At 39.0% G+C, this 25,966-nt stretch overlaps 1 protein-coding gene across 1 annotated transcript in view; it reads right to left on the bottom strand.

Moving 5' to 3' along the window:
- Positions 1 to 25,966, bottom strand: part of Yes1 (YES proto-oncogene 1, Src family tyrosine kinase) — a 75,791-nt gene that overhangs the window by 14,291 nt on the left and 35,534 nt on the right. The window contains exons 2-8 of the mRNA XM_004853180.4: positions 16,780 to 17,052; positions 10,560 to 10,659; positions 6,726 to 6,824; positions 5,379 to 5,482; positions 5,139 to 5,288; positions 2,221 to 2,376; positions 1,889 to 2,068 (exon numbers count right to left, since the gene is read on the bottom strand). Of these exons, the coding sequence (XP_004853237.1) occupies positions 1,889 to 2,068; positions 2,221 to 2,376; positions 5,139 to 5,288; positions 5,379 to 5,482; positions 6,726 to 6,824; positions 10,560 to 10,659; positions 16,780 to 17,044 (1,054 nt within the window). The 5' untranslated portion in view covers positions 17,045 to 17,052. The remainder of the gene's footprint in view (positions 1 to 1,888; positions 2,069 to 2,220; positions 2,377 to 5,138; positions 5,289 to 5,378; positions 5,483 to 6,725; positions 6,825 to 10,559; positions 10,660 to 16,779; positions 17,053 to 25,966) is intronic.

A 25,966-nucleotide genomic window follows, 5' to 3' on the forward strand; every position in this document is an offset into this window, starting at 1 on the left:
GAACACAGCAAAGTGAAAGACTTGGAAGAAAAGTATGGTTGTTGCCTTTCTATAACTGGTTAAAAGCATACCATGGATTTGAATTTAATCAAGAGAAAATAAATCCAAATTAAGGGACATTTTATAAAACAAAAAACTGAACTGCTCTCTTAAAACATAACAATATGAGGCCAGGGATTTAGCTCAATGACACGGAGCCTGCCTTGCAAGCACAAGGTCCTGACTTCTATCCCCGGTACCAAAAAAGAAAAAAAGAAAAAAACACAACAATGTATGAGGACCCCCCTCCCCCACAAAAGTTGAAGAACAGTTCCAGACAACACAATGGAACACATGACCCGAAACTAGATACTGACTGTGACCTGACACTGGACTAGGCCAGTGTAGTTGGTGGGTGGGGAAACCAAATTCCAGGTGAAGAAAACAACAATCTGAGGTGGGGCTTGGGTGTATCTCCGTGGTAGAGCATGTACTTAGCTTGAGTAAGGCCTTGGGTCCAACCTCCAGCCTCACAAAAACATATGTACATACAGAAAGAAGAAGTAAAAGAAAATCTATCTGTTGACAGCAGTAGGTTAATGCTGGAGTACATGAAGCAATGACTTTGGATGGATTTTGGGGGGCCAATTACTAAGTAACCGAAAGCCAAAATGGGGAATTACTGAGTTTTAAAACTAGAAAAACTTTTACTGTGTATTCTAAATCTCCACCTGAAAATAATCCCAATCCAGTGATCTGACAACACAGAATTTGACCACGGCTCCCATGGAAATGATCCTTTCTTTTTTGGTGTGGGACTAGGAATTGAACCCGGGGAGTGCTGGGCTACACCCCCCCCCCAGGCCTTTTAATGTTTTTTTTAAATTTTCAGACAGGCTTTCAATAAATTGCCCAGGTGGGCCTCAATCTACCTGCCTCAGCTTCCCAAGAAGCTGGGGTCACAGGTATGCCTCCATTATATTTCTCCCACTACCAATATCTTTTTTTCTTCTTTTCCGCTACCAGTATCTTGATTTAAACTTCCTCCCTGTCACAGTTCATTTAATGCACTCTCCAAAATGACATAATCGGCAGTTGTTTGGCATAGAAATTCTTTCCAAAGACTGCCATGCACTCTGGTGCTTGAGGTTATGTTTTGGCTGTCAACAAACAGTCTACATCTCTTAGTTTCCATTCTTTTTGAGGGAAAATTTTTTCTTACAGCAAATATGTAGTTTGTAATTACCCGTCACCCCTAGATGAAACTATGTCACTGGACAAGGTAGACTAACGGAGAGGGTGACTCAACCAAGTAAAATGACAAATTCAAAAACAGAGTCAACTCAAAATAGCTTACATTGGGCCAGTGAGTATATTTTCTGACTTACTAGATCCTCTGCAGAAAGAGGGGAAGAGCATCAGTCTTCCTTTTTATTGGCCTGGCCCTTAACTCTTACTAGTCTGGGTTTGGGAGAAGGGAAGAGCGGAAAAAAGAAGTTCCTAAGAGTTCTGAGCAGAGGAAGTGGGTTTACATTAAAATGAGATAAAATTAATTTCCCTTACTTCTTTACTTTAGTACTAAGGATATAAATATCTTTCTGATTTTATCATTTCAATTCAATTTGTTTTATTTTTCAATTTCCCTGGCTATTCTGTTTCCTTTAGTCAAATCTTTCAAAATAAATTCAGCCTGCCTATTTTTCCTTTTAAACTCTGTAACAGACTCAGGAATAACTGGAATGCATCATTTCCATTAGTGTCACATTTCCTGTTTTAAAATGTCTACTAAACTCTTAAATTACAAAGCACTATTCAATACAAATCTATATTTAGAAAAACTGAAAGAAGACTCTGTTTCTTAAACAACTTACCAACATGAATACTCCAAGAGAGAAGCACACATACGTACCTTTGGACATAAATTCAGTGACAATGTAAATTGGCTCTTCAGAAACAACAGCATAGAGTGGAACAAGTTTATCATGTCTTAGTTTTTTCATTATCTGCGCTTCTTGAAGAAAAGCTTCTGGCATCATTGTGCCTGGTTTTAGAGTTTTGATTGCTACTTTTGTGGTTCCATTCCATGTTCCTAGAGAGACAATTTTCAATCTATATTGTGAGATTTTTAGACTAAACTTCAATGAACAGCAGTTAAATACTTAAACCTATTTTATCATAAGTTGTACCACTTTAATGTATGGACAAAAACCCACCCTCCTCCAAAGAGCTCAGGCTTCTTACCCATCCATACTTCACCAAAGCATCCTTGTCCTAGTTTGACCTCTAGTCGCAAAGACTCCCGAGGAATTTCCCAAGCATCTTTTGCTAGACCTTGAGTCTGGGGTTTCACAGTTGGACACACAGTTGTTAACTTGTGGCATAAACCATCAGCATGTTCTAGATAAATGAATGAACTACATTGTAAAATAAATTCCTTACAAAAATTAAAATGCATATATAATAATTTTTTTAAAAACCTTTAAAAAATTGTAGAAAAGTAAAAACACAATAGTCTACCAATTTTACTCTAAAAATATAAACATAGCCAGGTGTGGTGGCACACGCCTATAAGCCCAACATTGGGGAGGCTGAAGCAGGAGGATTGCTATAATTTGAGGCTAGCCTGGGCTACACAGTGAATTTAAGGCAGCCTGAACTACATAATGAGACCCTGTCTCAAAGAAAACAAAACAAAACACAAAAACAGAACTGTCTATAAGAAGAAAACAAAATAGCATACATACATAGTAAGAGCCAGGTGGTGGTACACATGTATAATCCCAGTTCTCTGGGAGGCTGAGGCAGGAAGACCACAAATTTTAGCCCAGCCTGGGCAACTTAATGAGATTCAGTCTCAAAAATAAAAGAGGGCTGGGGATGCATTTCATTGTGAAGGCCCTGAGTTCAACCCTAGTACCATACAAAAAAGCAAAGCATTCTGTTAAGTACACTTTTATGTTATTACGTATTAAATATACGTATATTTGTATAATATCTCATATAAATAAGTTATGGGATTCGGCTCGGGTCAGCCAGTGTACAAAATTCTCTTAACCACTGGGATTTACTTATTCTTAAGGAAATGCTGTCACTGTAATTTCTAATATTAATAACTAATTTGCAAGACATTGAAAATCAAGATGTTCATTTAGGGGACTGAATTCTAAGTAAGGGCGACACAAAGGCAGGGAACCCCACATTCACAATGGCTTGACCTGTGTATCCTTGGGAGACACATTTCCTCCATTCTCATCAAGTTACCACACAAATTCACACTCTTAACAAGGGCAAGTACAAGTGGTGCCACTGCTTGTACCATGTTTGGTCAAAGTCAAGAGTGCTGGCTGACTTGATAGACTGTTTGCAGCTAGCTGTCAACGAAGAAGAAAATACCATGGAAACTTGCTCTCTAATACTAACCATTTAGGCTTACACAGATCCATTTACATATCAAATTGATAAAGAGAAACTGATGTACGACTCCAATATTGAATATTTTTCAAGTCTTTGAAAAATAAGAACATCTACAGTTGCTATGGCTTAATTTTCAAGGATAAGACCAAATTCCATTGGGCTTATTATTATTTTGTTATATTTTGGTGCTTTTTTGGTACCAGCGTTCGAACTCAGGACCTTGCACTTGTGAGGCAGGTGGCGGAACCACTGAGCTAAATCCCCATAGTTTGGTTTTTTGAAACAGGGTCTCACTATGTAGTTCAGGCTGGCCTCGAGCTTGGGGCAATCCTCTTACCTCAGCCTCCTGAGTGCTGGGATTATAGGAGTGCACTACCACACCTGGTTTTTGTTTTTTTTGTTTTTCCACTGGGTTTATACTTTAGGAAATCTTATGAGATCCAGCATCTGCAGGGGAAGATTATCTAAGAGGATGTCTTACAAAGCTTCTTAGGTGTAGTGCTTAGTTTTACCTATTTGGTAAGTGTCCATAAATAAAAACTTGCTCTTATGTTTTTTAATTCACTTTCATACTCTGCCTATATGCCATGAAATAGAACTCCAATGTAAACACTATGCCAGTAAGGATTCTAATAACCATCTGAGTTTAGCACATTATCCAATACCTCAATTCAGATACTATTAAGTCTGCTCCTGATTTTAAAACCAGAGGGCAATTAGTATGTTAGAAGAACAAGAAGAAATTCAGGTAGAGAAAATGTGTTTTAATGGCCTTTGTGATGGTGCTTGGTCAGTCTTGGTTCTAAAGGTACCAAATGAGGAAGCCAAAGTTCTTCTCAAACTTCTGGGTATTTGACAAGGAAAATCTACTTTTGCCTTATGATCTACACATTTATGACCTAAGTCAAGTAAATATGCCTGGTTTACTTCTTTAACATTTTTATACAGACATTCTGTTATGCACTGTGTTTTCAGATGTGCAACAACTTGTACAATGGTTTATTCCTAAGTATGCCTTAAACAGAACAAATGTGTTTTTTCTATATAGTTCCTTACCTTAATAAATATGTAAGGAGGGCCGGGGATTTAGCTCAGTGGTGCCACCACCTGCCTTGCAAGTGTAAGGTCCTGAGTTTGATCCCTGGTACCAAACCAAACCAAACCAAAATATGAAAGGGCCGGGGATTTAGCTCAGTGGTGTTGCCACTTGCCTTGCAAGCACAAGGTCAAGAGTTTGATCCCTGGTACCAAAATAAACCAAAAAAAACCCCTTAATAAATACGTAATATAAATTTAAGCAAACTTCTATTTTACATATGTGTAAACAAATGAACATTTTGTGGAGTTTGTATTTTGCATACTAAAGGAGAGAAATAAGTTTTAAATAAACCTATAATATTTATCTGGAAAAAAATAAAACTAGAGGCCAGGTGTAGTGGAACACTCCCATAACCCCAGCACTGGGGTGGCTGAGGCAAGAGTCTGAAGCCAGCCTAAATCACATAGTGAGATACTATACCAAAAAGAAAACAAACAAACCTAGACACATTTACTGGGCACACACTAAAGACACTGATTTTTGTCCTCATAAAAGAAATCGTGAGAAAGTTAAGTTTTTTTTGGGTTTTTTTTTGGTACCAGGGATCGAACTCGGGTCCTTCTGCTTGCGCAGCAGGCAGTGAAACCACTGAGCTAAATCCCTGGCCCAAGAAAGTTAAGTTTTTAGTTTCGAAATATTTACCCACCTGTGTAGTGTTTCACCAATTTCTGCAGCGTTTCAAACTGTGCTCTGGTCGTGATATAGTACCCACCACTGTCAAGCTTCCTGATTTTGTAGTGTTTCACATTGTCGCCCCTTACCTCATCCCAATCACGAATAGAGAGGGAGTAAGCACCTGGGGAGGGTGGATGAACATTTTTACTCTACTTTTCTCAAAACACTGCCCAAGGAAATTTTATGCTTGTATTAATATATTAATTCATACCTTTAGTAGTTTCACTTTCTCTTACTAAGAATATACCTTGTTGATTCCCAGGATTCAGAAGTAATCGTTCAGCATCTTTTCTCCCCATTTTGCCAAAATACCATCTGGAAAAACATTAATGGTGTTAATATCAGAAAGATATGAGTCAGAAAAACTATATATGTAGAAGTATCAATAAGAGAGTGGGACAGTGAGGACAACAAAGAATAGCCACAGAATATGGCTTAAAATATAGGACATAAATTCCTATTTCTTAAGAGAAACAGTATTACAAATTTCACTGTTAAAATATGCTCTGGTAGCATTTCCATGTCCTGACTATTCAGCAGGTTTTTGAACTACTCCGACTCACAGGAACAGTAAACGGAGAAGGGAAGATAGCCAATAACAGATGCTTTCTGTCAAGGACAGAAGAAAATGCTAAGACTACAGTAACAAGAGCAGAGGAGGTTCTCTGCCAACAGTGTGCAAGTGTGCCAACCCACACTCTGAGGAACTACATGTGCACAGGTTTGACTTAAATAAAGCCTAGAGAGTAAAAGTGAATCTCTTCTGGGAGAATTCACAGAATACCCGGGAAGATGATGAAAGAATAAAACAAATAGTAACAAATGTCTTGGTAGAACACAGTTATTCAGACAAATGACATATCCTTAATAGAAGCAACAAGTACTGTTCTGCTAAGAGTAGCTACTGTATGCAAGGCACTATATTTTATGTAAAATAAAAATGAAGTAGCACTGATGGATCCCAGATAAATTAATTGCACCTAAAATGAATGTCACTAGCAGTGATCTTTAACTCTTTAAAGCTGCAAGAATACAATCCCGTATCCTGGACAACCAGGCTCCCCAGCTGCTAACATCCTGCCTTACCACGCTCTGGCCCCCTTCCCTGTTTTTGTGCTGTACATGCATGTATTTCTTCCTAGACCTGAAAGCTAACAGCACTCTCATCATGAGCCTGAAGATCTCAGAGTGAGCTTCCTAGAAGACAAGGACGTGCTCCTACAGAAACACGTCCCAAGCACTGAGCCAAGATTTAAGTGAGGTAAATTTTTAAGGTGAGAGTCTGCAGAATATGAAAAGGGTTAACAGAATAATAAAAACGAGTACAAAGATGGAGGAGAAAGGCCAGGCATAAGAGCATGATTAATGCAGACTCACTTATGATGCTACTCTAAGTGGATGCTATTAATTATTAATTCTCAAGTAACATCTATTAATATGATACATCAGTTGTATTAAGACTGGTAATTGTGTGCATGTAAAGTTGTGGCTAAGTAGAATGTGCATTAAAACATTTCGAAAGTCAAAAGAATTAATAAAACATGAAGTATCGGCATACTCTTCTGCCTGAATGGAATCTGCAGGCGCCACATAATTGCTGGGGATGTAGCCGTTCTTTCCTGTTGCGATCGATCTCGCTTCCCACCAGTCTCCTTCCCTGCAACACACAGAACAACAGTCACCGCAAGGCAGACTCCTGCCTGAGACACAAAATGCTGCAGTTTTCGTGTCTGAAGGAAGCAAGTGATAATACTTCTATTTTTATTTATGCATTCATTTGATCAAGAATTAAACTCAAAAGAGTAATATTTTGGGCTGGGGATTTAGCTCAGTGGTTCTGCCACCTGCCTCACAAGCACAAGGTCCTGAGTTCAATCCCCAGTACCAAAAAAAAAATAGTATTTTTAAACATTTTCACATGAAGCAAAAGCACAATTGCATACTTCTGCTCCAAACAAACAATAACAAAAACTCCCAAATGCCATACACTGGAATTTAGTTATAACATAATTTTTATGTAATTCTTTCAACTTAAGACAATAAACTATACTGAATAATCTGGGAGATAAACTTTTCAAATTATTTCATTTTGACTGAATTTTTAACAGCTTGATATAATTTGGACACCATAAAACTCCATTTAAGCTGTACAATATAGTTCTTAATACAGTCATAGTTGTACAGACATTATAACAACTTATACACTATTTTCATCACCCCGAAAGAAGCCCTATACCCATCAGCAGTCACCCCCGACCTGTCTGCCCACCATTAGCAACCACTAATCTGCGCTCTGTGTGGATAGGCCTATAGTGGGCATTTCACAAGAATGGAACCATTTACATGGCCTTTTGCAACTGGTTTCTTTCACTAAGGTTCATCTATGTTTTGTTGCCAAATGCTTTTCTTTTGAACAGTACATAAACTTACAATTTTTCTGTCATTTTAGAGAAAAAAACCATGATCTACTAACATTCCTGTAGCCAAGCAATAACAAAATTTAAATTTTTAGAATAAGGCATATTTATAAAAATGACACCCCAAAATATCTTAATAAGACTAATTACAATTACAATTCAAAACATGAGAACTATATATGGTTTGTAATATATAAGCTTCGACTTTTCCGAAGGTAATGTAAAAAGCACAAATATTTTTAGTGTCTAATAAAGAAGACATATGTACATGGAATTCAGTACTTAAGATTAAATATATTCTCTAAATTGAAATTTTATAATCTGTTCTCTAAAAGTGAAATGGGAAATCTTTTGGTAATTCACAAACATATACTGGGTTGAGTTTTCCAAGTATGTATCAAATACTTTCAGATACATAAACAGAAGACACCTTATTTGATCCTATGAAGCATCCACGGACTCATCTAAACTGAAAGCCTAAGTGACAGAATTTACAACAAGGTGTGAAGAGAGTAGAAGTAAAAAAGCCAGGCATGGTGGCACACGCCTGTAATCCCAGCACTCGCCTGTAATCCCAGCACTCGGGAGGCAGAGGCAGGACGACACTGAGGCCAGCCTGACCTACATAGTGAGTTCAAGGACATCTTGAACTACACAGTGAGACCTTGACTCAAAAAACCAAAAAAAGAAAAAAAGAAAGAAAGAAAACAGAAGTAGAAAGACGTCCTTAACCCAAGGGATTCACAGTGTAGAGCCAGCTCCAGGGCACAGACAGTCCTTGGTAAGCCTTTGCAGTGTGGCCAGTAGCACGTTTACCACTAACCCTGCCTCCTCCCCTGTAGATGACAGTAGCAGCACCCTGACTGACAACTAAAGTACCACCACACCTACACAGACAAACATCTCCTGGGCAATTCTGCCCCAGGCCAAGAGCCACTGTCCAAAAGAATGACAAAGCAAGGTGTGGTGGTGCATGCTTGTAATCCCAGCACTTTGGGAGGCTGAGGCAGGAAGATTGCAAGTTCAAATCCAGCCCCAGCAACTTAGCAGGACTCTGTCTCAACACAAAAAAATAAAAAAGGGTTTAGGATGCAGTTCACTGTGAAAGCCCTGTGTTCAATCCCCAGTACTGCAATAGATAAGTACAATAAGGACAAGCCAAATGATAAATTACAATCCTTAGTACTACAGCCAATCAACAAATTATAAATTGAACTGATGAGAGTCATGACTGACCTGTGCACAGGGTGCTATGTGAACACCTAGACAGACACTGTAGCAGGGCATGGGGACTATGGCAGGCAGGAGAGGGATGTAGGGGAAGGTAACACTGAGAAAATATACATGCCTTTTATTTTGAAGGACGAGTAGTAGGGCTGGGAGATAAAGGAGGGTTGGGAGTGAGGCTTGGTGGTAGAGCACTTGCCTAGCATTCACCAGGCCCTAGATCTGACCCCCTGCGGGACCGCAATACTGATTATGCTCAAAGCAGGCAGTAAGCAGTGCAGGCTGTGAAGAGTTAACCCCACTTTTGAGAAAGAGCCCAGCTGAAGTCTACATGGTCAGAGTAACTCGCCCCCAAATTCTGTTTCCACAACTAAAACCTTCTTAGCTAGAAGGACAATGTTCAAATTATAATCATCTATTTTGTCTATTCTGTTCCTAATTCGAGAATGCTTTGTCTTGTCCTTTACGAGGCTTGCTTACATTAATTTCCACAGAAACCTCACAACCGTGCATCCTCTCATGTACTTGCTCTTGCAGGTAGCTCACCTTTACCCCAACTGATTACTAAGAAAAATGAGAGGCTTGGATGAACCAGCACCTTTGCTAATTAAGCACCATTAGCCATCCTGGATCCCTGGTTTCTTTGTCTCTTGGTTCTGTCTTTTAATTTTTTTCCTCAGGCTTGCCCCATAACACCAAGCGGGAGATCAGAACGTACTGCAGAGGCCTCTGATAATTCCCAGCACAGAAAAAGAAAGGAGGAGAGAGATAAGTTACTGTGGAAAAGGGAAATAATGTATATGAAGGCACAGAGAGAGCAAAAACCTCCAGTGTACTAAGAAAATTGCGAGCACCTCGGTATGACTTAGTGGTAGAGTAAGGGGCACATAGTAAATTCTCAATGAATTATGCCTATTATTGTTCTTTTATCTGATGGCAACTGGTAGCTACTGAAGGATTTCAAAGCAGAGATGTGATCACATTTTCCATCCTGGGGTGCTATTGGTAACAGATGGGAACAGGATGGACAGAAACATACCTGGAAGCAAGGTGCCCGCAGTTCTATATTCTAACTTATGCTTGCTAATGAAACTATGGGATGTTCTTTCCATAACAAACATCAGATTTTCTATGGTGGACCAGGAAATGACAAAAAGTCTAAGAGTCACATATGAAAAAACTAAATGTGGTCAGTTTGGAAGTGCAAGAGTTCCTTACTCAAAACTATTTCTGTCTCTTTAAAAGGAAATGTTTATTTTTGGTCCTGGGGATTGAACCCAGGGATTTGGCACTGAACTATACCCCCAGTCCTTTTTATTTTATTTTAAATTTTGGGTAATGGTTTTCCTAAGTTGCCCAGGCTGGGCTCAAACTTGCAATCCTCCTGTCTCAGCCTCCCAGAGTGCTGGGATCACAGGATCCCAGAAGGTCAAAGACCTTTAAATCGCCTGGTACTTACTCAAGAAAACAAAATCACCCCACCGCCACCACCCCACCACCATTAATGCTTTGTTCTTTGGGCTTCACTCTTCACGAACAACCATGGCAGGCAGCACAATCTGTACGAGTGAGTGAAAGTTCTGCCTGTCACAGTAGTCTCACGCCACGTGTCTCAGGAAGCCAAATGTACCGTCCGACCCAGGGGACAGAGACACAAGCCCACCACTCATCTCCCCATCAACTAGCTCAGCGGTTTCAATGCAAAGACCAGGTTCCTAGATTTCTCGCTCTCAAAATACAACACTTACGTATTGTTAATGATTTGAAATCTTTCACCCTTCTTAAATGAAAGGTCTTCTGTAGTTCTAGCTTCATAATCATATAAGGCCACAAATATAGTAACACCACCTAGCACAGAAAAGAAGATCAAAGTAAATTATACAGATAATTCATAAAAGAGAAATAAGGCACTACCGTCAGCAGAAAAGCTTAGTTTTATCCCATCTTCAGCATCTGTTTTTTAGAAGTTAGCAGCTTTGGGCAGCTAGAGTTTGAGTTAATCTCTCTCTCTCTGTCAGCCGTACATACTGATCACATTCCTTGTGGAGAGTTGGCCATGTACACAGCACATCTTAATTCTTTTCTCCTCTTCTTCCTCTCCCTTCCTCCATCTCTTTCCCATCTGAGAAAGATCTACCTCCTGACTTCCTATTATCTATCTTCTATTTTGCTCTTTATTTATATTTTGGGTTTCTCATATAAGAGAAACCATGTGATATTTAAGCTAGTGTGTCTGATTTATTTCATTTAACATTATGGTCTTGAGGTACAGTCACTCTCCTACAAATGACTCGTTTATCCTCCTTTATGGCAGAGTAGTACTCCACTGTAACTACCACATTGTCTTCATCCTTTCATCTGCTGATGGATAGATGGGCCACTTTGAAGATTAACTATTACAAGTTGTGTTGCTATGAACATGGATTACACATACATAACTGTGTGTCTTTAAGTCTCTCGAGAAGATACCTAGAGGGGGAACAGCTGAGTCAAATGGAATTTATATTTTTAGTTTTTTCAGGAATCCTTATACTGATCTCCATAGTGGTTGTACTAGTTTACGATCCCAACAATGCAGAAAGGTTCCTCTTCCCCCTGCAGCCTTGCCAGCATTTGTTATTGTTTCTTTTTTTAAAATTAATTTTTATTGGTACATTTTAGGTATACAATATAATGACATTCATCACTGGAAATTTGCACCTTTACATAATCTCTCTGCGTTCTTATTTTTCCCCCTTCCCCTGCCCTCCCTTTAACCCCTCCATCCCTCCCTATTTACAAAGACTTTGTTTCCATTTTCTCATGTGAATTCCATTCCCTTCTTTCCTTTCCCCTACCCCTCCCACTTCCCCTTTGCAGGAGGAAGGAAAGGCACAAAAGCCTATACAGCACCTGGTATTCCGAAAGTAGTCTCCCATCCAAGTACTAACCAGGCTCAACCCTGCTTAGCTTCTGATCAGCCGAGATTGGGCGGGTGTTCAGGGTGGTATGACCATAGACATTATTTGTTTCTTGATGATAGTCACTCTTTCTGGAGATGGAATCTCAGTGTTCTAATTCACACTTCTCTAGAGGCAAGTGATGTTGAACATTTTTCTTTCTTTTTTTCTGATTCAGAGTCTCATTATGTAGGTTCAGGACAGCCCTGAACTCACTATGTAGCCCAGGCTGGCCTCAAAATTGCGGTGATCCTCCTGTCTCAGCCTCCCAAGTGCTGGGATTACAGGCATGCTTATCACCACGCCTGGCTTGAACATTTCTTCATGTATTTATTGGCCATTTGTATTTCTAAGTGTCTCTTCATTTCATTTGCCCATTTTTTTTTACTGAGTATCTTGAGGCGTCTTTTTTTTTTTTTTTTTAAAGTTCTTTATGTATTCTAGACATTAGTTCTCTGAGAGCTGACAAATTTTTTTTCCCATTTGGTGGGTTGTCTCTTCACTGTTGTTTCTTTAGCGAAACAAAAGCTTTTTGTGTGTGTGTGTGGTACCAGGGATCAAACTCAGGACCTTGTGCTCGCAAGGCAGGCGCGGTGCCACTGAGCTAAATCCCCAGCCCATCTTTTTAATTTGATATGATCTCATTTGTTGACTCTCAGTACTTTTTCTGTGCCACCAGGGCTCTGTTCAGAAAGTCCTTGCTTACATCTATGTCTTCAAGAGTCTTACCTATTTTATCTTTCAGCAGATTAAGTGTTTCTCTTTTAACATTTAGATCTGATCCATTTTGATTTTATTTTTATTTTTTTGCTTAAATTCTTTTATTGGTACATTTTAGGTATACAATACATTTACATTTATCATTGGGTGCTTGTACCTGTACATGATGTCATTTTGATTTTAATTTAGTACATGGTGAGATACACAAGTCTAGATTCATCTTCTGCATGTGGAAAGCCAGGTTCCCAGCACCATTTACTAAAGAGGCTGTGTTTCCTCCAGTGTATGTTTTTGGCCCCTTTGACAAAGATCAAATAGCTGAATGTGCTTGGGTTGTTTTTGCTTCCTCTATTCTGTTCCACTGAGCCACATGTCTGTTTCCGTGCCAGTACCATATTTTTTTTTAATCACTGTAGCTTTGTAATATAACCTCAAATCCAAGACTGCGATGCCTCTTGCTTTGGTCTTGTTACTCAGGGTTGCTTCTGCTATTCTGGGTCACTAAGATCTCTCTTTAGTCCTTCCACGAAATCACTATACTGTAAAAATCCTAAAATTCTGTCAACTCAGAAATATTTTGACTTTTGAAGCAACAACATCTTTGCCTCAAAAGAGTTAAATTTCAAATCAATTCTTTGGAAGAGGACTAACAGACACTATGCTGGTGCCGATCTTCTCAACTCCTTATACATAATAGGTGTACATTTCTGTCCATTCCCATGAACAGTTATCACTAGGGTTTTAGTAAATTTATTATATATTTAAAAATATAACACATTTGTCTTCAAATTAAATGGTATGACTAGTATGGATTATAACTGCCATATTTAGCAGTATGTACAGATGCTAAAGGGATGAACACACTGAACAACCAAACTATTCTGTGCAATCACAAGAAATAAAAAATTTATGTAATGTATGACATTTTAGTGTTTAAAATTATTCAAGGCTGGTATTCTGGTTAAAAAACCTGTAATATATTACTTTTAAAAAATCCACTATATATTTATCATATACAATACTATGTTTTAAAACATATATACAAGGGCCAGGGATGTAGCTCAGTGGCGCCGCACCTGCTTGGCAAGCACAAGGTCCTGACCTGGATTGCTGGTGTGTGTGTGTGGGGGGGACGGGACATATACATTATGGATGGCTAAATCAAGCTAATTAACAGACTCCTTGTCTTATTTTTTCATGGTGAGAAAAACAAACTCTATTACCCACCAACTTTTAAGAATACAGTACATTGTTATTAACTAGTCACCAGGTTTTACAAGAGATCTTTTGAACTTATTTTTCCCAAATGAAATTTTGTTTTTTAACTTTTTTGTGTGTATGTTGCTAGAGATCAAACCTAGAGTCCCAAGCATGCTAGACAAGCATTCACTACTGAGGACACAGCCAGCTCTGACCAATACATTCTTAATTTGAATATGTACACTGTCTACTCAATATAGTTCCACTGACTTGCCAGATCAATTACGAGTTTATTTACATGCAACTATTTATTTTCGGTACTGGGGATTGAACTCAGGACGTTGTGCTTGCGAGGGAGGCACGGTGCCACTGAGCTAAATCCCCGGCCCCAATATTTTTGAGAAACAGTAGGAAAAAGGCAGGTAGTAAAATTACAAATAGACTGTTAAGTATAACACTATGAAATGTAGAAAAAAATATGAAACCTGCTGTCTCCAAAGTAACAGAAAGGTACAGTCACACACATTATTAGCTCATTCATTTGACTTCTCTTTGAGTTTATCACCTACCGTCTGATGTTGTCAGACGTGAATGTCTAATATGCATTATACAATTTATCATGTACAAAATGAAGTTCATTTTTCTCCTCTAACCTGCATTTACCTAAATCACTACTAATCAGGTACTCAAGCCAAATCCATTAGAACTATCAGTTTTACATGTATGTATCTACTTTCCATTTTCAGTGCTGCATCCTAATCCCACTCCATGTCATTTCTCACCAGAATTGCTGGGAATATTCGGAGTACTAGTCTCCTAACCCGATTCTACACTGGTTCGCTACCATCTACTCTCCATATACTTGCCAGAGGAGTGTCTGGGTTTTGTTTTTAAATGCCAAGTCCAAGCAGGGGATGCTGGCATGTGACTATCATTCCAGGGTGGGAGGCCGAGGCAGGAGGACTGGAAATCTGGGGCCAATTGGGCAACTAAGTGAGACCCTGTCTCAAAACAAATTTTTAGAAAGGGCTGGTGAGGTAGCTCAGTGGCAGAGCATAGGCCTAGCACAAAAAGGTGCCTAGAACAGGGCAGGAAAGACATGGCACAAGTACAAACCAAACCAGACCGAAAACAAAAGCCAACTTCCACGTCCTTCTGTACCTCCTGCACTTCGTGTTATTCCTTCTCCCTTGGAATCTCTTCTCCCAGGGCTACAAATACGTCATTCTCATCACTCCAATATCAGTTCAAATGATTTCCTCTTGAGGAGGTGTTCCCTGTTCAACTACAGAGTCTTCCCCAGTCGTGCTTATCCGTTCTTTCACAGCATTTGAGAACCACTGATCATCCCTCTTAGCTGTTTACTGACAGATTATCGCCCAGTCCTCTTCATAAAGTAAACTCATCTGGGTAGAAACCTTGTTTGTCTTGCTCACCTCTTTACAGCTGGGCACACAGACATTCCATTTTTGGTGAGTTAGTAAATGAACATCAGAGAATGGAGTATTTCATGTGTGAGTAAACTGCTTTCAAGTATGTCTTTTAAGTATCAACATTTATTTTAACCACTTTGAATTACCACCTCTCCCAAACATATAATCCTAAAAATAACTTAAACTTTTGCTAATGACTGAGAAATAGCATTATGGCCATCAATTCCCAGTGTATTTAGAGTCAGGAAGACAGAATTGGAATTGAGACTGACTTTCATGCTCCTAACTCTCCAAATGCTGTTTAATACATCAGTGTAAGCCAGGCAGTCCCCTGGCCACTGTCTGTGGTCCAGAGGTGAGCAGACCCAGGAGACAAACTTAAAGAGTCCATGGCTGAAGAAGTTTCTCTTTTGCCCCTCCTGGCTGGTTTTAAGGACACAAGTCACTCCACTTGAGGCCAGTAGCTGTTTGTGCCGGAGGATAAAGTGGACACTCCAAGGGCTACAGGAGGGAGATGAAAGAAACATGACTCCTTGCCGACATCATGGAATTGTCTCGTTAGGAACCCTGCAGCTCATTCTTCTTTAAGCCAGCTGTGTTTTGTTATTTCAAGGGAAAAGCATCCTGATAGGGAAACTTTGACAAAAAAGTTCATTTTCACTCTTGGTACCGGAGATCGAACTCGGGTCCTTGCACTTGCGCAGCAGGCGGCAAAACCACCGAGCTAAATCCCCAGCTCATTTTCACTCTTTTTATAGTTTTTTAATCTACATTTTTAGAGTATTCTGCCTCCATGAAAGTTTGTCAACTATCATTTCCCGCTATTCTCTGAAAAGATATGATAATGTAATAAGAAAAGTTCTAGAATAGAACAAATCTGAGCTGTCCTGGTTACTATCTATAACTCTGGAAAAAGAATCATTTAAATTTTCTACAGCTCAGAATTTCTCTTTAAAATCAGTAGTATCTGACAGAAACATGGTGTCATTACTACTAAGTAACTACTGTAATTCTTTAGCATTGCACAGCACTTTACAATACTGAGAAGTTGTAAGATTCTTCAAGGACGGATGTTATTTTTTTATTTTTTTGCTACCAGGGATCGAACTTGGGTCCTTGCGCTTGCATAGCAAGCGGCAAAACCACTGAGCTAAATCCCTGGTCCAATGTTATGTTTTTAATCTTTATAGTCCCAGTCCCTGCCACACAACAGGCATTCAATAATTACTTGAATACAAGTTAATGAAGTAAGCAATGGTATACAACCACCATCAGATTATCACCAATTCGTTAATTGGCTCTGGGCTGCATGAGGAATACCAAAAAAGACCAGTACCAAACAAACTGTTCTAGCCCAAAAGAATAGCGAATCTCAAAGCAATCAACACAGACACGTTCCAACTTGGCATCGAGTACCAAACAAATGATTACTGGGACAAAACTTTCATGTTAAAACACATAAAAGTACCAAATTCAACAAGTTTCAAAGCCATTGAGTACTAAAGTGCGACTGTCTATATTAAGACTTCAACTCTGATATCACAGACTTGAATTTTTACATGTAATTTTTGGGAAAGTCCTGGAGTAAGGTATTTTCCTTAGTAGCAGACAGATGTCAAGTGTGTGTTGCCCATGGATACATTCTCCAACAGCTTCCCCGTCCACTTGACTCTCACCTGTTAAACCAGCAGGATAAGAACTGGGCACCACTGAGAAGGAGGAAGATGCTCCCCCAAAAGGAGTCACCCCTGAGGATCCCCCAAATGGTGTTAGGGAGAGGCTGCTGAAGTTCGCCGATGTGCCCTTCACTGAAGAGGGCGGGGCCACCGCAGTATGCTCTGCTCCGTAATGGCCGACACCACTACTGACAGGCTCCGGAGCGTTTTCAGTTCTGTATTTAATGGCTGGACTTTTGTCTTCCTTACTTTTAATGCAGCCCATTATCAAATCTAGAGACAATAAGACAGATATTTTGAGAATTAAAATCCTACTAGAAAGAGATGCAATTAAAAATATGACTTTAATCAAGGCACACATCCCCCACAGAAAAGAAACAAAACAAAATCAGTCAGAAGTCTCTTCCCCTAATTTATCTCATTATGATTCTGCCAAAGCCTTATTCCAATCACATCAATCTCCAACTAACGATAGCATGCCATAGTAGTTGGGAAAAGCAAGGGTTCTAAAGTCAGCGAGGCCTAAATTTGAATCTTGGCTTCCTACTTAGAAGCAGAGTGATTTCAGGTATGTCGCTTAAACTCTCTGCACTCCACTACTGGACTTGAAAAAGGAGTTAACTACTTCATATGGCTTATGAGGATTAACTTCCACACAAGTTCTAGACAATCTGGCACATGCGGGGTTATAATGCAATAGAAATATAATCTAAGTAACAAATATAAGCTGCATATATCAAACTTTCTATTAGCCAAATTAGAAAATACAAAGAAACAGGTAAAACTAATTTAAAAAAAACATTTATGTGCCTGCCTCTCAAGCGCAAGATCCTGAGTTTGATCCCAGGTACTGAAAAAAATTTTAACCCAATGTATTTAAAATAATTACTTCAACATATAATCAATATAAGCATTTTCAGTGAGATGTTTTATGCATTTTTTGTACTGAGTCATGGAAAGCCAGTGCACATGTAGAACATTATAATTTAGACTAGTCATATTGCAAAGGTTCAATAGCTGCCTGTGGTTGGTGGCTACCATTCAAGCCAAAAGAGAGCTATTCCTTTTCCCCTCCATATCAACAGGTACATCCCTAATGCCTGCCAAATTTTACCCTAACCTATCTTCCCAACCCCTTCAACAGTATAGCCTACTATTCTCTCATACTTATTTTAAGCTTGCATACACACATGAGTACATACACACTGTTTTCCAAGAATGCATATATGCCCTAAGCTTTCCTATTTTTTTTTTTTTTGACCTAGGTTTGAACTCAGGACCTTTGCACTTGCAAGGCAGACGGCGATGATGCTGAACTAAATGCCTGGCCCGGCTTCCCTATTTTTGTAGGGTTTTTTCCTTCTTAAAATTGCCTCTGTCCAAAATACTCTCCACATCTCTACCTGTTAAAATCCTATCCATTCACTGGTGGTCATTATACACATTATTTATAATTCTGACTTTCTCTGTAATTGGTAAAATTATCTTTTTAAAATTTTTTTTATTTTTATTTTTATTTTTTTTGGTACTGGGGATCGAACTCAGGACCTTGCGCTTGCGAGGAGGGTGCCTGAACCACTGAGCTAAATCCCTGGCCCTAAAATTATCTATTTTTTAAAAGGTGACATTCAAACATAGAAGTTATATGTGAGTGGTGGCACACGCCTGTAATTCCAGCTACTGTGGTGGCTGAGGTACAAAGAACATCAAGTTCAAGGCCTGCAGGGGCAACATAGTGAGACTTTATCAAGGAAGGAAGGATGGATGGATGGATGGATTAAAGGTGGGCTGGGATTTTTAGCTCAGTGACACCACGCCTGCCTCTCAAATGAAAGGTCCTGAGTTCAATCCCCGATACGGACAGGGGTGGGGGGTGGACAGCTGGACTAGGGATGTAGCTCTGTGGGGGAGCACTTGCATAGCAATCTTGAGGCCCTGGGTTCAATCCCAGCACGGAGGTGGGAGCAAAGAAAAATAAAGTACCATTGCCTGTATTTCTACCTCTAGTAATGGGCTTTATGTGCTAGATTTTAATATCCTTGAGCCTGGGCAAGTGCACAAGTCTTTTTTTTTGTTTTTTTAAACTTGGGTCCTTGTGCTTGCGAGGCCCAAGTGAGCTAAATCCCCAGCCTGCACAAGTCTTTTTTAAAGAAACATAGTTTCTTGCACAAAACTGATCAGTTCGGAGAGATCATTAATGCCCTTGAAGTGTTTTTTGTGGGTGTGAAACAAATGGTGAGAATCTGAATTGGTCCCTCTTCTTATAGTACTGAAATTAAGTCTACTTAATTTATCAAGTCATGTTCATGCCCTGATTTTATATACTTGTATATATCAATAAACACTGTGATACTTGAAAAAAATAGGTATTAATGGGGTACCATGTAATGTTTTGACACATGTGTATACTGTGTAATACTTAAATCAGGTTAAACACATGTATGTCCTTAAACAGTTCATTAAGGTGAGGTAGAACACCTTCTTTTTTTTTTTTAAACCACCATTGTGCTTTGGGGAGACTTTTGTATGGCACTCTGACTTTACTCTATTTTGTATTAGTTTTTGTTTAAAGCCCTAATTCCCAACATACCCCCAAATTAAAGGCAATACATTGCTTAGAAGCAAGAGTTGTGCTTCACTCATCTCCTACCCACTGTATCACCTACCAATGTAATTTGTGTACAGCAGGTTTACTAATATTACAAAACTCGCATTATTCTATTCACTTCTGTGGAGGCACTAATGCAGATTTCATTAATTTACTTTTTTTTTCTTTTTTTGCCAAACTCTGGATTTAGCCCAGAAAGCGCTGTGCTATGTCCCCTCATCTTTTACATTTTTTTTTAATCTTTTAAATTTTGAGAAAGGGTGTCCCTGAATTTCCCAGGCTGGCCTTGAACTTCCATCCTCCTGCCTCAGCTTCCTGAGGAGCTGGGACTACAGGCAGGCACTGCCATGGCTTGTTTAATCCCTCACTTCTAACACACTTATCTCATTGTTCTTGCCACTTTGCAAAGCAGTTCTTGAAGTCCTTTTTTTGTGAGTGTCACAACTAAAGTTTCACTGTTGTTGCTGCTTCAATGTCCCGAATCAATTCAAAATATTTACCTTTCATGGTCATTTTGATTGTGAGAAACAGTCAGAAGTTGCATGGTGCCAGATCCAGTGAATAAGAACACACGGTTATGGTTTTTGTTTCGGTACCAGGGATCGAACTCAGGTCCTTGGGCTTGCGAGACAGGCAGCGGAACCACTGAGCTAAATCCCCAGCCCACACATGGTTATGTTTTGTCCCTGCCTTTCCATTGGATGGCATTTGGCAGCAACATTCACTGTATTTTTGACCACACCTTGTAAAGACATGAAAAAGAACTTCCAGATCTGTTTTATAAAGTGGCAAGAACAATGAGATAAGTGTGTGTGAAATGAAGGAGAGGACTTTGAAGGGATTAATGGCAATATGTCTTTTACTTTAATAAATTTTTAAAAATTTAAACAGTCACCATATATTCTGATTACTCCTTTTATATATTAAAATAGAAGCAATCTCAGAACCTCAGAGTTGGAAGATTTTATAGTCACTCTTTTAAATATATATACTGTATTCTGAACACATTACAAGTACAAGCATCAGAACATGAAGAAATTATAAACCAAATACATAAAAGGTAATTGCTTCTAAAAGTATTAGAAAAAACCCCAAAAGCTAAGTAGTTTCATAAGCCAGTATTGGAAAAATCTTTTAAACCAAATGTAAAATTAGAAACTTTAAAGGAAAAGACTAATAGATGATTACATAACTTCATATGGTGGGGATCTTAAGTAAAGCTAAAGAGACAAGAAACAGGGAAAGTGTCTTTGAATGTGACTTCTGTTCTTTCTTGCTTTCAATATACACATAAATGTACATATATGAAAGTTGGCTGACATTCTTAATATAGACAACTCAACACAAGCAAAGAAAACATCCTCCAGGAAAATACCAAAACCAAGAGGCAATTCACAAAACATACGAAAGACCAATTACCATAGGAAAATACAGTACACCAAACTTCTCAGTCTTCTAGTAAATGCAAATTAAAACAAGGTATTTTTGTTTGCTTGGCAGATTCCTTTCTACCAAAAGGCCAGAATCAATACATAGGAGCTATCACTGCTGCCACCTTGTTCAGAAACACTATTAAAAATATAGGACAGGAGTTATATTTTGAAGTGAACTTCAGGTACAAATATGAGTTAAGCAGATTTTTATGGATTGCCTTAGAAATATATTTGGATGGGAAATATATGAGAAAGTCTTTTCCAAGTTCCAAACTACTAACAGACATGTATTTATTTACAATATATACGTTACTAGACACTGTAAAGTCTGGGTATGGCAAGAAATGGTCCCTTTTCTTTAAAAAGGTCACAAACAAGTGTAAGAAACTACCCTGCTCCCCCACTTGGTAAGGAACCCAGGGCCTCATGTGTGTTAGGTAATGGTTCTGAGGTTCACCTCTGGCCCTAAGTGTAAGAAACAAATACAGTATTGAAAAACATGAAACGTGCTAGATGGAAAAAAATGCTAGAGCAGAAGTAGGAACAGAATGCTGTGGGAATACAACTGAAGTTATCAGCTCCATCCTGAGTTCTTAGGAATGAAAGCTTTGCAAAAGAAGTGGTGTGTGAGCTAGGCCTTGAAAAGTTGAACATTTCTAGGAAAACAGGATATTCCAGGATGTATGAAGAGTGTGCAGATGGCTCACATGCTTGGGATAGAAAAGCATAGTATACTCTGGGAACAGAAAATCTCTCTGTAGCAGGAATATATGGAGGTATTTGTAAGCACGGCAGGATGGGCAACCGCAGTAGAAAGGACTGATACAAAGATGACTTGTTATACAATAACTTTTAGATTTGTGAACAGAAAATTAAGAAAGAACTGGAGTCTACAAGTTCAAGACCAGCCTAGGCAACATAGCAAGCCCCTGCTTCAAACTAAATAAAACATAACAAACAAAAACTTACAAGAATAAAAAAAAATAAAAATAGCAAGAGAAGATATAAATATAACTATGATCAATAACGCACTACAGACTGGAAAGCACCAGCAATAATGGACCAATGAGTTAGTTCTAGATGATCATTTCAGGTGTGAGTGGAACATGTCATAAAGTCTAATAAAGGACTGATAACATGCTTAAAGCTCAAAAAAAGGAACCAGGGAAAAACTAAACAAAAATACATTCACAGTTTAACTAAATCTTTTGGAAATAATAAAACTCAACCAAGGTACAGATCTGGAGGGAAGTGAAGAATGAATACAATGTTAGAGGAACTGCACGCAAGAAATGCACAGGAAAAGAAATGAGGAAGCAACAATTAAAGTCTGGAAAAGACAGTTATCAACTAAACACAGACACTTCCAAGTGTAGCTATGGTATTTTTTTTCTTAAAAGAAAACAGCAATAATAAAAAAGATTAATGTGTTGGAAGCAAATAAAAATGTTAATGTGTTAGATAGGGGTAATAGATATAATTATTTTCATTTTCAGTATTTTCTAATTAAACACAACTTTAATAAGAAATAGACTAGTACACTAGAAATAAGGGGACAGACTTTGAGGAAGAAAATGGCTAACGATGTTCAAGACCAAAATGAAGTGGTATTAATGGATTTTAAAAGGCAGCTATTAGTCACTAGGAGCCCACTGGTAACTTATTTAGCAGTGCTGGGAACTGAACCTAGGGCCATCACACTAAGCTACATCCCCAGAGGTTATCAGCTCCATCTTGAGTTCTTAGGAATGAAAGCTTTGCAAAAGAAATGGTATGTGGGCTAGGCCTCAAAAAGGTGGACATTGTTTTGTATTTATTTATCTTCCTTTTCCTTTTGAGACAGCATCTTGCTAAACTGCCCAGGCTGGGGTGATCCTCCTGCCTCAGCATCCCAGAGTGCTGGGATTACATGCATGCACCAGGAACAAAATATAGGAACAAAATTCAGGGCCCTATGCATGCTAGCCAAGCCTTCTACCAGAGTTACAGCCTCGGGCCAGCAAGAACATTTCTTAGCATCACGAAGATGAAGGATACACTGCAGTAATCTCAATGAATTAATGATTAGGCCATGAAAATACAGGGAATTTGAGATGTAATATCTTCATAAGTTCATAACACACACTTAGCACCTGTCTAGACCTAGGTAACGCTGACTGACGCAAGCAACTCAAGCAGTTTTATTATTCCCTTGCCAGTTTGCAGACTGAGCCATAAGCACAGGCTTCTAAGAAGTTTTCCTCACCTGTAAAAAGGAAATAATAAATGAATGTTCCGTTTTTCTTCAACGTCTATGACGCTAAGCCTGGGGTAGCCAAGTACCTACCAGAGAGGAGAGCAGAAAGACGGAAGGCACTTGGGGCCTAAATATCCCTAAATACTTGGGCTCCAGAAACCTCATTCTATGAGATAACAAATGCCTACGCTATAAACCAGTTTTAGTTGGTTCTCTGTTACTTGCAGCTGAAAGATCTTTAAAAGGTAGTACTTGTGAGCCACGCATGGTGGTACACAACTGTGGCCTCAGGCACTTGGGGATGGGGACCCAAATCACTCCACAATGCTTAATATATTAAATCTCTTTTCAATATATCAGGTTTGGTTTTGTTTGTTTTTTGAGACAGGGTCTCACTACGTACTTCAGCCTGGCCCTGAATTCACTATGTAACTCAGGCTCAAACTAGAAGCAATCCTCCTGCCTCAGCCTCCCTAGTGCTGGGATTACAGGTGTGCACCACCACACCTGGCTTCAAATCAGGGTTTAATAGCATAACACAAAAGGATTCCAAACTTCCCTCAAAGTGTTTACATAAACATAAAATATTTAGTTATAAAATTTATACCTCTATCTAAATTGTTTTTTAATGAACTACTGTAAAATGCACCCATTTTAAGTGTAAGGTTCAATGAGTTTTTGTAAATGTATAAAACTAAACTAACACTATAACCACAATACAGACTATTTTGATCATCCCCCAAAAGTTCTGATGTACTCTTTCCAGGAAATCCTCACTCCCAGTCCTAAGCAACCAATGATCTGTTTTTTCCTGACTCAACATTTAGCTTTCCTAGAAATTCACATAAACAGAATCATATCACTGTAGTTTTTCTGAATCTACCTTTCTTTCATTAAACACTATATAGCTGAAGTTCTTCCAAATTGTTCATATTTCAGTACTTCAGTAACTTGTACTGGTAGGAAGAATTCCATCATATGCCTATAATCATATTCTCTTGTCGGTTTTTTGAGTTGTTCCTGTTTGGGTTATTATAAATAAAGCTGCTATAAACAATCCAACAAGTCTTTGGGTGGGTGGACAGGTGTCATTCTTTCCTCCCCCAGCAATTTCCTAGGAATGGAACTGCTTAGTGTATCAGTCAGTGTTCACTAGAGGAAAAGATTTAATGAAAGATATATAGATAGATAGATATAGATACATACATAAATCCATATATAGATATATAAAAATCCATATATAGATATAGGGATTTACAAGGTAGTCAGGTGTGGAAGAGTGCAAAAGGGCCATCTGCCCGCTGGGGATCCGAAAGATCCAGTCAAAAGTCAAAGGCCTGGAGCTCCCCACACAGACTCATGCGAGTCCTATCTGGAAGCCTAAGGGTCTGTCCTGGAAGCCTGGAGACGGATGCCCAAAGGTGACGGTGAAGACTGGAGCTCCTCCGAAGCAGCAGAAGACTTCCTTCTTTCCCTTTTGATTCCACCCAGGGTAGAAGCCCATTGGTTGGTGTCTCCCACACCCAGCGTGAGTCCTCCCCCTTCAGTGCATCCATCATCCAGACACAACCCGAACCGTGCTAAACCAATCAGTGGGGTGTTTCTTCCTGAAGCTGACACCAAGGTTAACTATCACATCAGGTGGTTTCAAGTTAAATACACCTTTACTGCAAAAAGCTGTTAAATAGTTTTCCACAGTGCCTATACCATTTTGCATCTCCACCAACAATGAAGATGAATTTCAGCTGCTTTACATCCTAAAAAATCCACCATATATACACACAGGCCTAGATAGTATCCAAATTTTCTCTACAGCTATCGTCTACATTTCACTCTAGGAAGCTCTGGGAATTGAAATCTATTTATATCAAAAAGTAGCAGACATGGGCCGGGGATTTACCTCAGTGGTTCTGGTGCCTGCCGCACAAGCACAAGGTCCTGAGTTCAATCCCCGGTACCAAAAACAAAAACAAAAAAAACTCAAGAAGAAAAAAAAACAAAAACAAAAAAACCCCTCAAAAACGTATCAGACAACGTAAAATAAATCTGGCTGAGCTGATGCTATATTTAGTACATGAGTATTCCTTTACTTCATGAATACTGTAAAAATCATAAAAATAGCAAATTAATCACTGATTTCTAGTTCAGCGATAGAAATAATGGTCAAGAGCTGAATAAATGCCAAACATGTTTATCATTAATTTGCCAAAATCTATAACAAGCAGTTCAACAGCAAACCCATCCTCTGAGGTATATTATTTTTATATTTAGATTAGATTCAGTGGCATCCTAAGAATATGCATTACTAAGATACCATGAGTACTATCTTACATTTGTAATGTTTCTAAAAATATCTCATTTAAAAAATTAAGAGTATAATTTACATAAGTAAAATTCACTCCATTAAGAAATGGGTTTGCAAGTTCTGACAACTGCATATAGCTGTGGCAAACTGCCACCTCAAAGACAATAAAGAGCGGTTCCACAAGGCCTCAGCACTCCTCCACGACCCTTTGTAGTCAACCTCCCCTCCCAGCCCCAGGGAACCACCGATCTGTCTTCTGTTCTTACAGCTGCGCCTGTTCCAGACACAACATGAGTAGAGTCATACAGCATACCAGGCAGCTTGTTTTTTTCTTTTTTGGTACCGGGGATTAAACTTGGATCCTTGCCCTTGTGAGGCGGGCGGCGGAACCACTGAGCTAAATCCCCGGCCCCGTGCAGCTTTTTGATTCTGGCTTCTTTCACCTTCGTTGAGATCCATGCCTCTGTGAGTAGCAGTGCTCATTTCTTTTTACCACTGAGTCTTATTTCACAGTATGCAACAATTTTCTCCAGCGGAGGGGCATTTGAGTTGTATTTGAAAACCACAAACAGAGCCATCATGAGCATAGCCTTACAGGTTTTCTG

This window comes from Heterocephalus glaber, unplaced genomic scaffold, assembly GCF_053883595.1.
Source record: "Heterocephalus glaber isolate CG9 unplaced genomic scaffold, H.glaber_assembly_v1.0 deba00000331, whole genome shotgun sequence".
Lineage (NCBI taxonomy): Eukaryota > Metazoa > Chordata > Mammalia > Rodentia > Bathyergidae > Heterocephalus > Heterocephalus glaber.